General features: G+C 29.3%; 1 protein-coding gene across 3 annotated transcripts in view; it reads right to left on the bottom strand.

Moving 5' to 3' along the window:
- The window catches only part of LOC111680403 (filamin-A), a 42,121-nt gene extending 28,856 nt beyond the window's left edge, over positions 1-13,265 (bottom strand). Inside the window, exons 1-7 of one of the 3 annotated variants that reach the window (XM_046950293.1) lie at positions 13,117-13,265; positions 11,763-13,055; positions 11,313-11,699; positions 10,504-11,070; positions 7,519-8,323; positions 6,376-6,828; positions 6,159-6,303 (exon numbers count right to left, since the gene is read on the bottom strand). In XM_046950293.1, the coding sequence (XP_046806249.1) occupies positions 6,159-6,303; positions 6,376-6,828; positions 7,519-8,323; positions 10,504-11,070; positions 11,313-11,699; positions 11,763-12,948 (3,543 nt within the window). In that variant the 5' untranslated portion in view covers positions 12,949-13,055; positions 13,117-13,265. Of the gene's footprint in view, positions 1-6,158; positions 6,304-6,375; positions 6,829-7,518; positions 8,324-8,900; positions 8,967-10,503; positions 11,071-11,312; positions 11,700-11,762; positions 13,056-13,116 lie in introns of all 3 variants that reach the window. The other 2 variants (XM_046950294.1, XM_046950295.1) reach the window with 2 other exon arrangements.
- Between the last annotated feature and the right edge of the window lie 684 nt (positions 13,266-13,949).

The following is a 13,949-nucleotide window of genomic DNA, read 5'->3' as shown; positions in this document are numbered from 1 at the left end:
AAAAAAAAAAAAAACACAATTGTTGTTTATTGTGAAAAATATAAATAAATATTTTTTTGTGGGAAATGTCAACAAAATTTTGATAGAATTACAAAACATAAATAACTAAATTCTCATAAAAACATAATTTAAATTAAGTTTATAGGTTTGTAAACTCTTGAAAAACATTTTACATGTCAATGTACATTATATTGGGCATTATGCCCAATAGGGATTTTTTTTAATTTCATTATTTATTAATTCAACTATTTTATAGTTTTTAATTATGTGCAAATGCCGTTTCGTTCACCTTAAAATATAATATAAATATTTTATTTTCAAATTTTCATTTTAATCTTCTTAATAATGATTTTACATTTGTGTGTACACGATTTTAAGAAAAAATTTTGCACAATTATTTTTCCCTATGTGGTGGTCAGCAACAAGTGTGTTTTAGACATGAATTATATTACATTTTTATTAGGCTAATCGTAGATAATTTGTCATATAATTTAAAAAGGAATTTTGTTTAAAATTATAGATTTAAATTGGAAATCTCTATAATAAACTTTTTTGTAAAATTTTTAAAAATAATTTTTAGTTATAATTTTTTCGAAAATATTTGTAGAATATTAAATACATTTCGTCATAAAATTGATTTTGAATTTTTGTTTAGTTAGACCCGTTTGCGTTTTAGTTGATGATTTCAAGTTTTTATACAGAAACAGCTGCATATTTTTAGGCGCTTTACTTTAATATAATTTTTGTTCATAATTATCTACTCTAGAACTATTTTATTAGAAGCGTTATAAAGCAACTTTTGATTTAATTAAAAGGTTTTGAAACCAGTAGTTTTATAAATAATCAGTAATAATTTGAAGATTTTTTCTTTAATTTATAATAAAAAAGTGTTGTTAATTAATTAAAAAAAATTATAAAATCAGAAGGAAGAACTTTAAAAATCTCTTTAACTTTATTTTATTTCATTTTTTAAGTTTAAATTACCAAATTTTTTAAATATTTTTCTTTAATTTCTTTTTAGGTAAATTCTACAACTTTTTGAAGTCTAAAATTTTGTAAGTAATATAGATTTTTTCAATTCTGAAATTTTCACATATTTTTAAATGCAATACATGATAAACTAATTTTTTTTATATCTGGCGTATAACAATCTGCCATGACATGACAGCTGTTTTTTCTATAGTAGAGAAACAATTGTTTTGATATGGCAAACTTTTTTTAATATTCTATAGAAAAAAATTGTCTTAATATGACAAAAAATTGTCTAAAAATAACAGATTGTTAAAATTAATTTATTTTGACAAAGATTTCTTCTTATAATATGTGTTCCAATAGACAAAACCCTGTCTTAACATAACAAACTTTTGTCTTTGTTTATAGACAATTTGTCTTGATGTGATAGCAATCTTTCTGGATCTTTTATGTCGAGTCAAACCTATTATGCCATGACAAACAAAGACTTGTATAAATTGAACAAATTTGTAAATTCATGACAGAAATTTCTTTACATACATAGACATAACGCGAAATTTAATTTAGATAAAAACCATGTCATGACAAAACTTTTTCTACAAAAAACATTTTTTTTAATTTAACAATTTTGTAAATTTGTGACAGAAAATTTTTGAAAAATTTGTCATGACATGACGAAAATTTCTTTGTATTGATGTGACAGCAATCATTCTTAAGTTGCCGCGATATTTAATTTCTATACAAATCTATTATGGCATGATAAACAATTTTCTATAGAAAGATTTTTTTTAATTTAACAAGTTTGATATCTTATGACAGGAAATTGTATACTATTTGTCTTTTTGTGACAGCAATCTTTTTTGACATGACGCGAAATTTTATTAAGATAAATTTCTGTTAACAATCTGTTTTGACACAACGCGATATTTATTTTAGATAACAACAATGTTATGACAAAACTTTTGTTTTAATTTAACAATTTTGTAATTTTGTGACAAAAAATTCAACAAAAATTGATAGTGACAGCAATTTTTTTTAATATGATGCGATATTTAATTTCAATAGAAATCTATTATTCCATGACAAACATATTTCTATAGAAAGATTTGTTTTAAATTTAAAAAAAAATAAAAATTCTATAAAAATTTGTCATGCAATGGCAACAATTTGTTTTGATGTGACAGCAATCTTTCTGGACATGACACTTAATATTATTACGTGTGAAATCTATTATGCCATAATAAATAAAGACTTCTTTAATTTGAATAAATTTGTAAATTTATGACAGAAATTTCTTTACAAACATTGACATAATGCGATATTTTTTTAGATAAAAACCATGTCATGACAAAATTTTTCAGAAAAACATTTATTTTAATTTAACAATTTCGTAATTTTCTGACAGATAATTCTATAAAAATTTGTCATGACATGACAACAATTTGTCTGTCTTGATGTGACGGCAATCTTTCTTAAAAAGACGCGATATTTAATTTCGATAAGAATCTGTTATGGCATGACAAACATTTTTCTATATAAAGACTTGTTTTAATTTAACAAATTTTGCAGTCTTATGACAGAAATTTCTATAAAAATTTGTGATGCAATGATAACACTTTATTTCCAATCTTTTAGTCTTGATGTAACTACAATCTTTCTTGATATAACGCTAAACAAAAACTAGTTTTAATTGAAAAAATTTGCAAACTTATGACAGAAATTTCTTTAAAAATTGTTATGACACGATAACAATTTTTTTGTGTTTTGTCGTAATATGACTTCAATATATTATGACATGAGAATACGTCCATTAAAAAAATGTTCTTGTCATGTCAAAATTATTATTCTTGATAGAATATTTTTCTCTATACAAAAATAGTTCTTAAAATATCAAATATTTATCTTAACATAACAACAATTTTTCTAGACATGAAATTTTTATTAGATATCCATTTATAATCTTATGACGGAAAATTCTACTGACATCTGTCTTGACATGACAACAATTTGTTTGCAGATAAACATTTTTCTGTATTTTAGATAAAACTTTTGGGCATACAAATTTTTTCTATGAACAAAAAAGTATTGAAATTAAGAAAAAATTTGCCTTGTCATGTTGAAAATTTTGTAGTAGACATAAATTTGTTATGACAAAAATTTGTCTTTTTTGATATAACGAAACCTTTTTTTAATTGTTTATTCATGTCGGGGCATGTAATGTCATAAAATTTTCTATATTATATATTTGTTTTAAATAACAAACATAATTGGTACTCACCTGCCATAGAAACCATTTTAAAATAATTTGCATTATTTAATAACAAATTAAATCAGGAGCGAAGCATTAATATATCGGTGTTTGGCAACAATTTTTTGTTGAGAGCAAGAGACAGTAAATTATTTACGTGGCGTGTAGCGTAGCGCAGCGTAGTGCAAAAAATTAAACGTTGTTTTAAGGGGGAAATATAGAATTAAAATTAAATTAGCAATTATTGTAATTAAATTAAGCGTATAAATTGTAACTAATATGAAAAATTATTAGATAATTAAAAAAACATATTTTACAATTTAAAAAAAGGTTAATAGATTTTCAAAAAAAAATTTATATAAAAAACACATTAACACAAACAGCCTTAATTAAGTAAAAAAATTAAAACTAAAATATTTATATGGTAAATATAATAAAAAAAGCCAATTCACCATCAGCTTTGTGGCGTTTTTTGTTATAATAAAAATATTATAACATAAAACGTTACAATGCTATGACATCGTTGGTAAATTATTCAATTATTTAGAAAAAAATATGCAGCAGCCAAAAAAAAAAGTTTAAGCAATTTTGGTTAAATATTTGGTAAAGCGCAATTTTTGAATTTGAAATTTGATTTCAAATATGCATGCTGAGTAAAAGAAATTTTGTTTGTTTTTTTTTCTAAAAATTTTTTTTTAAATGTTTTTATATAAGTTTTGTTTTATATTTAAATAATTTATTTTTATTAATAAATGTTTCTTTCTGGACATGACACTTAATATTATTACGTGTGAAATCTATTATGCCATAATAAATAAAGACTTCTTTAATTTGAATAAATTTGTAAATTTATGACAGAAATTTCTTTACAAACATTGACATAATGCGATATTTTTTTAGATAAAAACCATGTCATGACAAAATTTTTCAGAAAAACATTTATTTTAATTTAACAATTTCGTAATTTTCTGACAGATAATTCTATAAAAATTTGTCATGACATGACAACAATTTGTCTGTCTTGATGTGACGGCAATCTTTCTTAAAAAGACGCGATATTTAATTTCGATAAGAATCTGTTATGGCATGACAAACATTTTTCTATATAAAGACTTGTTTTAATTTAACAAATTTTGCAGTCTTATGACAGAAATTTCTATAAAAATTTGTGATGCAATGATAACACTTTATTTCCAATCTTTTAGTCTTGATGTAACTACAATCTTTCTTGATATAACGCTAAACAAAACTAGTTTTAATTGAAAAAATTTGCAAACTTATGACAGAAATTTCTTTAAAAAATTGTTATGACACGATAACAATTTTTTTGTGTTTTGTCGTAATATGACTTCAATATATTATGACATGAGAATACGTCCATTAAAAAAATGTTCTTGTCATGTCAAAATTATTATTCTTGATAGAATATTTTTTCTCTATACAAAAATAGTTTCTTAAAATATCAAATATTTATCTTAACATAACAACAATTTTTCTAGACATGAAATTTTTATTAGATATCCATTTATAATCTTATGACGGAAAATTCTACTGACATCTGTCTTGACATGACAACAATTTGTTTGCAGATAAACATTTTTCTGTATTTTAGATAAAACTTTTGGGCATACAAATTTTTTCTATGAACAAAAAAAGTATTGAAATTTAAGAAAAAATTTGCCTTGTCATGTTGAAAATTTTGTAGTAGACATAAATTTGTTATGACAAAAATTTGTCTTTTTTTGATATAACGAAACCTTTTTTTAATTTGTTTATTCATGTCGGGGCATGTAATGTCATAAAATTTTCTATATTATATATTTTGTTTTAAATAACAAACTAAATTGGTACTCACCTGCCATAGAAACCATTTTAAAATAATAATTTGCATTATTTAATAACAAATTAAATCAGGAGCGAAGCATTAATAATCGGTGTTTGGCAACAATTTTTTGTTAGAGCAAGAGACAGTAAATTATTTACGTGGCGTGTAGCGTAGCGCAGCGTAGTGCAAAAAATTAAACGTTGTTTTAAGGGGAAATATAGAATTAAAATTAAATTAGCAATTATTGTAATTAAATTAAGCGTATAAATTGTAACTAATATGAAAAATTATTAGATTAATTAAAAAAACATATTTTACAATTTAAAAAAAGGTTAATAGATTTTCAAAAAAAAATTTATATAAAAACACATTAACACAAACAGCCTTAATTAAGTAAAAAAATTAAAACTAAAATATTTATATGGTAAATATAATAAAAAAAGCCAATTCACCATCAGCTTTGTGGCGTTTTTTGTTATAATAAAAATATTATAACATAAAACGTTACAATGCTATGACATCGTTGGTAAATTATTCAATTATTTAGAAAAAAATATGCAGCAGCCAAAAAAAAAAGTTTAAGCAATTTTGGTTAAATATTTGGTAAAGCGCAATTTTTGAATTTGAAATTTGATTTCAAATATGCATGCTGAGTAAAAGAAATTTTGTTTGTTTTTTTTTCTAAAAATTTTTTTTTAAATGTTTTTATATAAGTTTTGTTTTATATTTAAATAATTTATTTTTATTAATAAATGTTTGTTTTTGTTGTTGTAGGTGGGTTTAAATAAAAATTACAATAGTTTTTGTTTAAAATGTAATTGTTTAAATTTTAATTCTATTAAATAATTCAAAACTGTTTGTGAACTTGTGTTTTCTATTTTAAACTTTTTTTAATAAATTAAATTAAAAACTAAAAAAAACTAATAAACTAAAGTTAATATTACTTTAGCATTATATGTATAATATTTTCAAAAAATTTAGCTTAATTTTTTCCGTTTTTTTTTTACACTTGGCATAACAAACAATAATTGCTAATTTAATTTAAGAAAGGACAAAGATGGAACCTGGACTATTTTTTCAAAAAAAGAAAATAATTAAAACAAATTAAGCTACCTTAATGGAGAAGCTACCGTTAGGTATATCTTTGCCACCAAATTTAACATTGACATCATAATCACCAGGATCATTCAAAGCATAGAAGATATCGAAGAAACCATCCTTTTCGATAACATCAATATCAACCAAATCTAAAACTTCCCTAAAAATACAAGAAGAACAAAAAAAACCAACAAATTGGTAAAAAAATTAAAAACAATCCTTCATAACTTACATTCCCTTCTTGGTGGTGATTTTGCAAGTAACAGCACCATCACCGGCTTCACGAGCATCCACAGTCAAATGACTCTTGCTGCCCGAGGGTTGTATTTTGGGTGCCTCTTCGACTAGTTTACATTTTTTGGCTTCACCCGTGGCGAAAGCTTCCAATTTGAAGGGAGATCCTTCAATTTCTTGTCCACCATACTTAATGCTTACATTATAAGTGCCACATTCATCGGGCACAAAAGATACGACATAGGTACCATCGTTGATTTCCTGGAGACGTGGTTTAATTTGTTTACCTTTAGGATTTTTAATATCAACATTGATATCAGCTTGTCCAGCTTTCTTGGTATCAACTTCAAATTCAGCCGGTTTGGAGGCAGGTGTTTTCCTCTTGTCATTGACACCCTTGATGAGAACTTTCTTGGGTTCAGCTTTAGGGAAGACAGTCATGACGAAGGGACTGCAAATTGTTTAAATAATGTAATATTAAGAAAATGTATTCACTTGAATTTTTTGTGGCATGACATATATGTTATGACATACAATTGTCATGACATCACACGAATTTTTTTAAAAACTAAATTCTGATCAAAATCTTAATAATAATTACTTTATAAACAAACATTTGTGACATGAAAAATATTGTTTGTAGACAAAATATTGTCATGCCAAAATATTGTCATGCACTTGTTAATTTTTACAAACAAATTTTATCATGACATAACTTAAACGTCATGACGAATGGACTGTAAACTGTTTAAAAAATGTATCATTAGGAAGATGTTTCCATTTGATTTTGTTGTGACATAACAGATATGTTGGGACATGCAATTGTCATGACATCACACGAATTTTTTCTTAAAACTAAATTTTGATCAAAATCTAAAAAACAAAGTCATGACATGATAATAATTTTTGTAGACAAAATTTTGTTATGACAAATACAAGAATTTTTCTATGGATAAAAATGACTTCGGATATTGTGATAATATCCGAAGAAACTTCTTCGGATATTATTTGTCATGACATAACTCAAAATTTTTCTTTAGAAAAAATATTTCGACGCAGCAAGACAATCCTTTAATAGACAAAAATGTCATGACATGACAGAAACATTTTTTGTATTTTCTAATTAAATTTTAACACTCACCTGCATGGCACTTCGGTATCAGCAAAAGTAATGGTTGATGTCAAGACCGAACCCTCTTTGGGTGGTGAATAGTAAACACAATAGAGACCATCACCCTTCTCCTCGACACGCAAATCCTCTACAGGAGTACCCTCAGAATTCTGAATCTTAACGGCAATACGACCGGGACCAGCATCCTGAACATCAATGAAGAAGTGTGTTGGCACAGCCTCTCTCACCTCACCATGTTCAATGCCAGGACCATAAACCTTAACCTTAGAAGGATCCGAACGTTCTTCTACAAACACCGAAAACGGTGAACCGGGTATATGTTTATCGGCAAAACGTATAGAAATATCATATTCGCCCACTTCGGTGGCAACATAGTCAACATCACAGCTACCATCACGGTTATCGATACAGGTCATCTTAGCCTCAGAAGGACCTTCAATGGCCAACGATAGACCACCCTTGCCAGCACCTTTTGTTTCAATAACGAATTTATTCTTTTCACTAACATAGCCTCGCTTCAAACCGGGTCCGTAGGCCTTGCAGCGTGAGGGATCACAACCGCTCTTAACATTAACCACAAATGGTGAACCGGGCACCGGAATGTTATCGTATAATAGTTCAATAGTATGACGTCCCGCCTCGAATGGTGTGTACATAATGCGGAAGACATCGTCTGTGGTGCCGGGTAAAATTTCACTGGGCAACATTTGTCCCTTGGGATCGAAGACAGAGCAGGAAAGTTTTTTGGAATCGATATTGGTGCCAACTTTGCTCATGTCTACCATAAAGTCGGTCTTTTCATTCATGATGACACCTAAAACGGGGGCGAAAATATGTATCATTAGTTAAATGGTTTTTGAATAAAATACAATAAAAACGTGTAACACAACAGTTGTTTAGGGGATTTACATTTTGTTACGAGTTATTTGACTAAAGAATCTAGTACAATATCACAACAACAATAACAAACAGAACAAAACAAGGAGGGTTTAAAAACGTAGTACAAGGAGTAAGGATTCTAAAATTAAAGTTGTAGATCTCAAAAGGGTCAAAATTGACAATTTCAAGTTGAGGATAAAGTGTCAGAACATCTAAAGAATGATTGATTTGATTTCAATATTAAGAAACAGATCAAAAACAAATACTATTTCTTATAACGTAAACTGTTATATGTTGACTGACAACTGATCTATTATATAGCCTTTGGTGGTATAAATAGTAATTTTCCAAATAGGTACATCTGGACTAGTTTGAATAAATTACTGAAATTGATTAAAACTATCGGATCATTTAGAAAATGTTTTACCAAATTTATTATAAAGGATTTACGAATTGATTGCACAAAAATCACACCGGGATATGAAACGATTTTCCATTTGTCAACTACTCACCAAACCAACTACAAGAATAGTAACGTAAAGTTCGTGATGTGTACGTATCAAGAAGAGTAGCTACAGCTTAAGAAAGAGCAATTTGGAAAATTATAATAGATATTTATGGAGAAACTTTGATAATCATATTGGAAAAATTAATAATCTATTAATGAATGATATGAAATCTTAAACAAAGAGTTTCAATTACACTTAAAGATTACACTAATACGTTAAACGATCAGTAAATATTCGATCCTTTACGTTAATCTTGAGAAAAATATCTTAAAGATGAAAAGTACAAAAAAGAGTGTAATATGGATCAAAGAAATAAATAAATCATAGAAAGTAATTTCTAAGTTCAAAAGATCTTTGTAGAACATTTATTTGTATTGCTTCTGAAAAAATTAATACACTAATTTCTTGGTATATTTCTATGTCCATGAGTTATTACGCGATCAACAAATACTGAATGATCTTTAGTTGATCCTGGTAAGAGGAGTCTATTAGTATATTCTCTAAGAGTTTTCGGATGATTAGGTTAACAGATGTCAATAGTAGAGTTAATAAGTTATCTAGCACGATCAATAAATATTAGCTGATCGTATATGGATCCTTTGAAGAGGATTCTATCACTTTGTCAGAGTTTATTTGGATAAAAGAGTGAACAAAAGCATTCAATAAAATTTATTAATACTGATCATGGAAAAAAGGTCTTAAGTAGAATCTGGTAAATCAATAACAGTTATATCGACTTTCTTTTCGACCAGTCAATGTTAAAAGTTGATCGTGGTAAAATGAGTTTATTAATTTCTCATTTAAAGTGTAAACGAGTTATTAAACTAGCAATAAATATTTGATGATTTTATGTTGATCCTGTAACATGGAGATTATTTTAATTTCGCCGAGCATATTTGAAGTATTCAAAAAGTAGTGAAGCATTAAAAAAAAAATAATTTTGAGATAGAACTAAGATTGAGATAGAACTAAACCCCTTAACTCGAGTTCATCATTTAAATAAAGTACCACAGATCACTATAATGCCAAGATATAATTTCCAGTTTATAAGACTGTTAACGTGTTATTACACGATCAGTAAGTATACAGGAAGATTTGGACATTTTTTAAATTATCAGGTAAACAGACATTTCGAAGTCAATAAAAGCGATACAATATTATACGATCAACAGGAAGTTTTGAAGAACCTTAAGTTGATAGTTGCTCATCAAGTGAAAACACATTTATATTCTAAAAGAAATGCTCACAAACACTTTATGATATAACTAAAAGATCAATAATCAAAATTCTATATATATTTCTGTCAAAAAACCTTAAAATTTTGTACAAATGTGTGAATATATATAAAAAAATCTGAAAACATGCAAAAGAGTAAGAGTACAGGTTAAGGGTTAAAGAAAAGCTTTAAAACAGCTTAATTTTTTCGTAAGTCTGAAAGCAGCTTAAATAATAATAAAAATGGCCACATGCTGGATTTTAAAAAGCTTTCTTTTAGGCAAATTATTTATATATAAATCATATTTAATGGAATCGGCTTGCAGCATCACAGCAACAGCAAAAAACAAAAACATTTTTTTTTTATTTATGGAATGCCTTTATAGCCTACCATGTGGCTGTATGCCGATACCACTAACACGTGTATTGCTGAGATTCGGCAAAGGATAAATAATCGGTTGGAATGGTGATCCATTAATATGACGTTCATTAAATGTTATATTTACAGTGTAGTCTCCGGCTTCGGTGGGTAAGTAGGCCACATTACAGGTGCCATCACCATTGTCGCGACAATTAATGGCAGCCTCACAGGGACCTTCTACGGTGACACCCAAACCACCCTGACCCGCACCTCTGGTATCAATCATAAACTCGGCTGGTTGTCCCACAAGACCCTTTTCCAAACCGGGACCAAAAGCTCTAACCTTATTCGAATCACTGCCACTTAGACACTGTAAACGGAATGGTCTGGGAGTTATGGGTGTGCCACCGAAACATATGCTCAGCAAATATTCACCCAATTGGGTGGGTGTAAAGTTGACGAGAAAACCTTCGGCTGTGGGTATAACATGGGCTTTAACGCGACTTCCCGAGGGAGAGGTTATAGTTACGGCCAGATCAGCTTTCGGCAGACCATGAGTAATGATGCGAAACTGCTGGAGACTATTTAATGGTGCAGCTTGTTGATAAATGAGTTTGTAACGAAAGTTTTTGGACTTAGATGATGACCTTTTGTATAGTATTTGATGTGTTTTTCTTTTTATATTTTAAAGTTCTTGACATTATTTTCCCTTTTAAGGGAGAATACTGTTCTTCTTGTGTATAATGATTTTTTATTTATAATTTATAATGAATTTGTGTTTTCTTTTTTTCAAATGATATGGTAACGCTAAAAATATTTGTAATAAGTAAAATACTTACTTGGTTCTAGGCCATCAACTTTGATCTTGGAGACATCAATGGTTTGTTCAACCATTACTTTTTGTCCTAAGGGCACAGGTTGACCGCCATAGGTCATGGTAGTGGTATAGGCCCCCTTAGTGGGTGGCACTACTTCTACAGAGTAAGTTTGATCTTCATTGTCGATAATGCGGCAGGGGATTTCAACTTTGGTTTCTTCATGTACAATCTTGACCTTCAATTCAGCCTCACCGGCATCACGGCAGTCAACATTGAAATGAGTGGCAGAATTGGGGTGAACACCAGGTTGGAACCAGGGACCGAAAGCCTGAACCTTTGAAGCATTGACTGGCAAAGCAACATAGACACGATGGGGTGAATTTGGAGTAGCAACGCCGCCGAAATTGACTTTAAAAAAATAAAAAATTATGTTTATGGAGATGTACAACTAGAAAAGATTTATTTACTTACCTTCTACGGTATGAGGACTGCCGGAAGTAGGAGTGTATGTGCATTTCTTAGTGCCATCTGGTTGCTGTTTAACATCCACGGGCAATCTCTTGCCATAAACATCTTCTACCACAATATCCAAAGGTGCTGGGCCAGCTTTAGTGTCGTCAACGGTGAAGGTAGTGGGTTCATTAATGGTGACACCATTCTTTTCCAAACCGGGACCGAAAGCCTTAACCAATTCCGGATTGTAATCGGTTTTGGGTAAAATTTGTGTAATAAAGGGAGACTTGGGTATATCCTCATTATCACACAAAATATGAACAGCATATTCACCAGGAGCTGTAGGATGGTATTTAACCAAAGCAGAGCCATCACCATTATCGTGACACTCAATTTCTGCCTGAGAAGGACCGGCTACAGTGAAACCAAGAGCACCAGTTTCACCATTTGTTTCAACCACAAAGGCAGCTGGATAGCCAACAACACCACCCACCAAACCGGGACCGAAAGCAACAATATTAGATTCCTTCTTAGGACCAACTTTCACCTCAAATGGTGACTTGTTAACTTCTTGTCCAGCAAAAGTGACAACCGCAACATAACGTCCCTCTTTGTTTGGGAAATAATGGCATTCATAGGTGTGGGCATCCAATTTTGTCATAGCTACTTGTTCACTCATGCCACCAGGACCTACCAATCTCACCTCAGGCACACCCTCACCAGCACCTTCGGTGTAAATCTTGAAATCAGCATCATCACCAACTCTCACACCAGTTGGTTGCAAGCCACGGCCAGAAGCTCTAACACGTCTGGCATCAGATAAGGGGGCCACTTTGACGGGGAAAGGACTGTTGGGTATGGGTGTGCCAGCATAGAATACATTCACCGAGTGTAAACCCTGTATGGCAGACACATATTCACATCTCCAGACATCATTTTCCAATTGTCTAACTTTAGCAGCCACCGAAGTCTTGTGATTAGCTGGATCAATAATAATAACTTCGGGTACACCACGACCAGCATCTTTTGTTAAAATATCAAAGAAAGTTGGTTTGCTAATAACAACGCCCAAAGGTTGTACACCAGGACCGGTAACCTTAACCTTGGAGGCATCACCAGCATGACCCTCAACCTTAACGGGGAAGGGACTCTTGGGTATGTCACGGCCAGAGAATTTCACCACAACCTTGTGTTCACCCTCCATTTTGGGTATATAGGAAATGGAATAAGTGAGATTCTTATCATTGTTAAAGCGCACATCGGCCTTTTCGACAAGACCATCGGGTGTTACGATTTCGACCTCAACATCACCTGCGCAGATATAAGGTTATTATTTTGAATGTAAAAAAGTTTATATAAAAAAAGTAAATACCTTTGCCGGCTGAGAAGGTCTCAACAGTGAAATTAGCTGGAGCTCCTACTACGGGGCCAACGGGTTCAATACCTGGACCATAAGCACGTACTCTGTGAATATATACATATATAAAAAATATAGATGTTATAAAAAATATTTAAAGTTTGTTTTTTGTCATTTAACAGAAAGCTTTTTTTTGGTATTAATATTGACATAAAAATTGCCGGGTTTTGTTATTAATTTATAAGGCACTTTTAAATTTTATAACATTTTTGAATTACCTTAAAAAATTTAAATAATTTTTTTAGAATTATCTGTAAAATTTTAATTTTCTGAAAATTATTTTTTTTTTAAATTTTAGATTTTATTTTTTAAATTTCGAGCTTTCTCTAAAAACTATAATTTTCTATAAAATGAGGAATTTACCCTAATATTCTGAATTTTCTAAAAATGTAATTTTCCCTATAACTAAGAATTTTTTCTAAAGTGAAGATTTTTTTAAATTTTTACAAAATTGACTTTACAAAGTATAATTTTCTCTTAAATGCGGAATTTTCGTTAAAATTCTGAATTTTTCTAAAATTTTAAATTTTCTCCAAAGTGAAGAATTTTCTAAAATTTTTACAAAGTTGACTTTACACTTCAACATCGAATTTTTACTAAAATTCCGAATGTTTTGCTTTAGATCGAATGGAATTGTGGTTTCGATCTATCTATCTATCTATCTATCTATCTATCTATCAATCTATCTATCTATATATCTATTTATCTATCTATCTATCTATCTATCTATCTATCTATCTATCTATCTCTCTATCTATCTATATATATATATATCTGTCTATCTATCT

This window comes from Lucilia cuprina, chromosome 4 (assembly GCF_022045245.1).
Source record: "Lucilia cuprina isolate Lc7/37 chromosome 4, ASM2204524v1, whole genome shotgun sequence".
NCBI lineage: Eukaryota > Metazoa > Arthropoda > Insecta > Diptera > Calliphoridae > Lucilia > Lucilia cuprina.
Note: the sequence above shows the minus strand (reverse complement) of the source record. Positions and strands in the feature narration are given on the sequence as shown.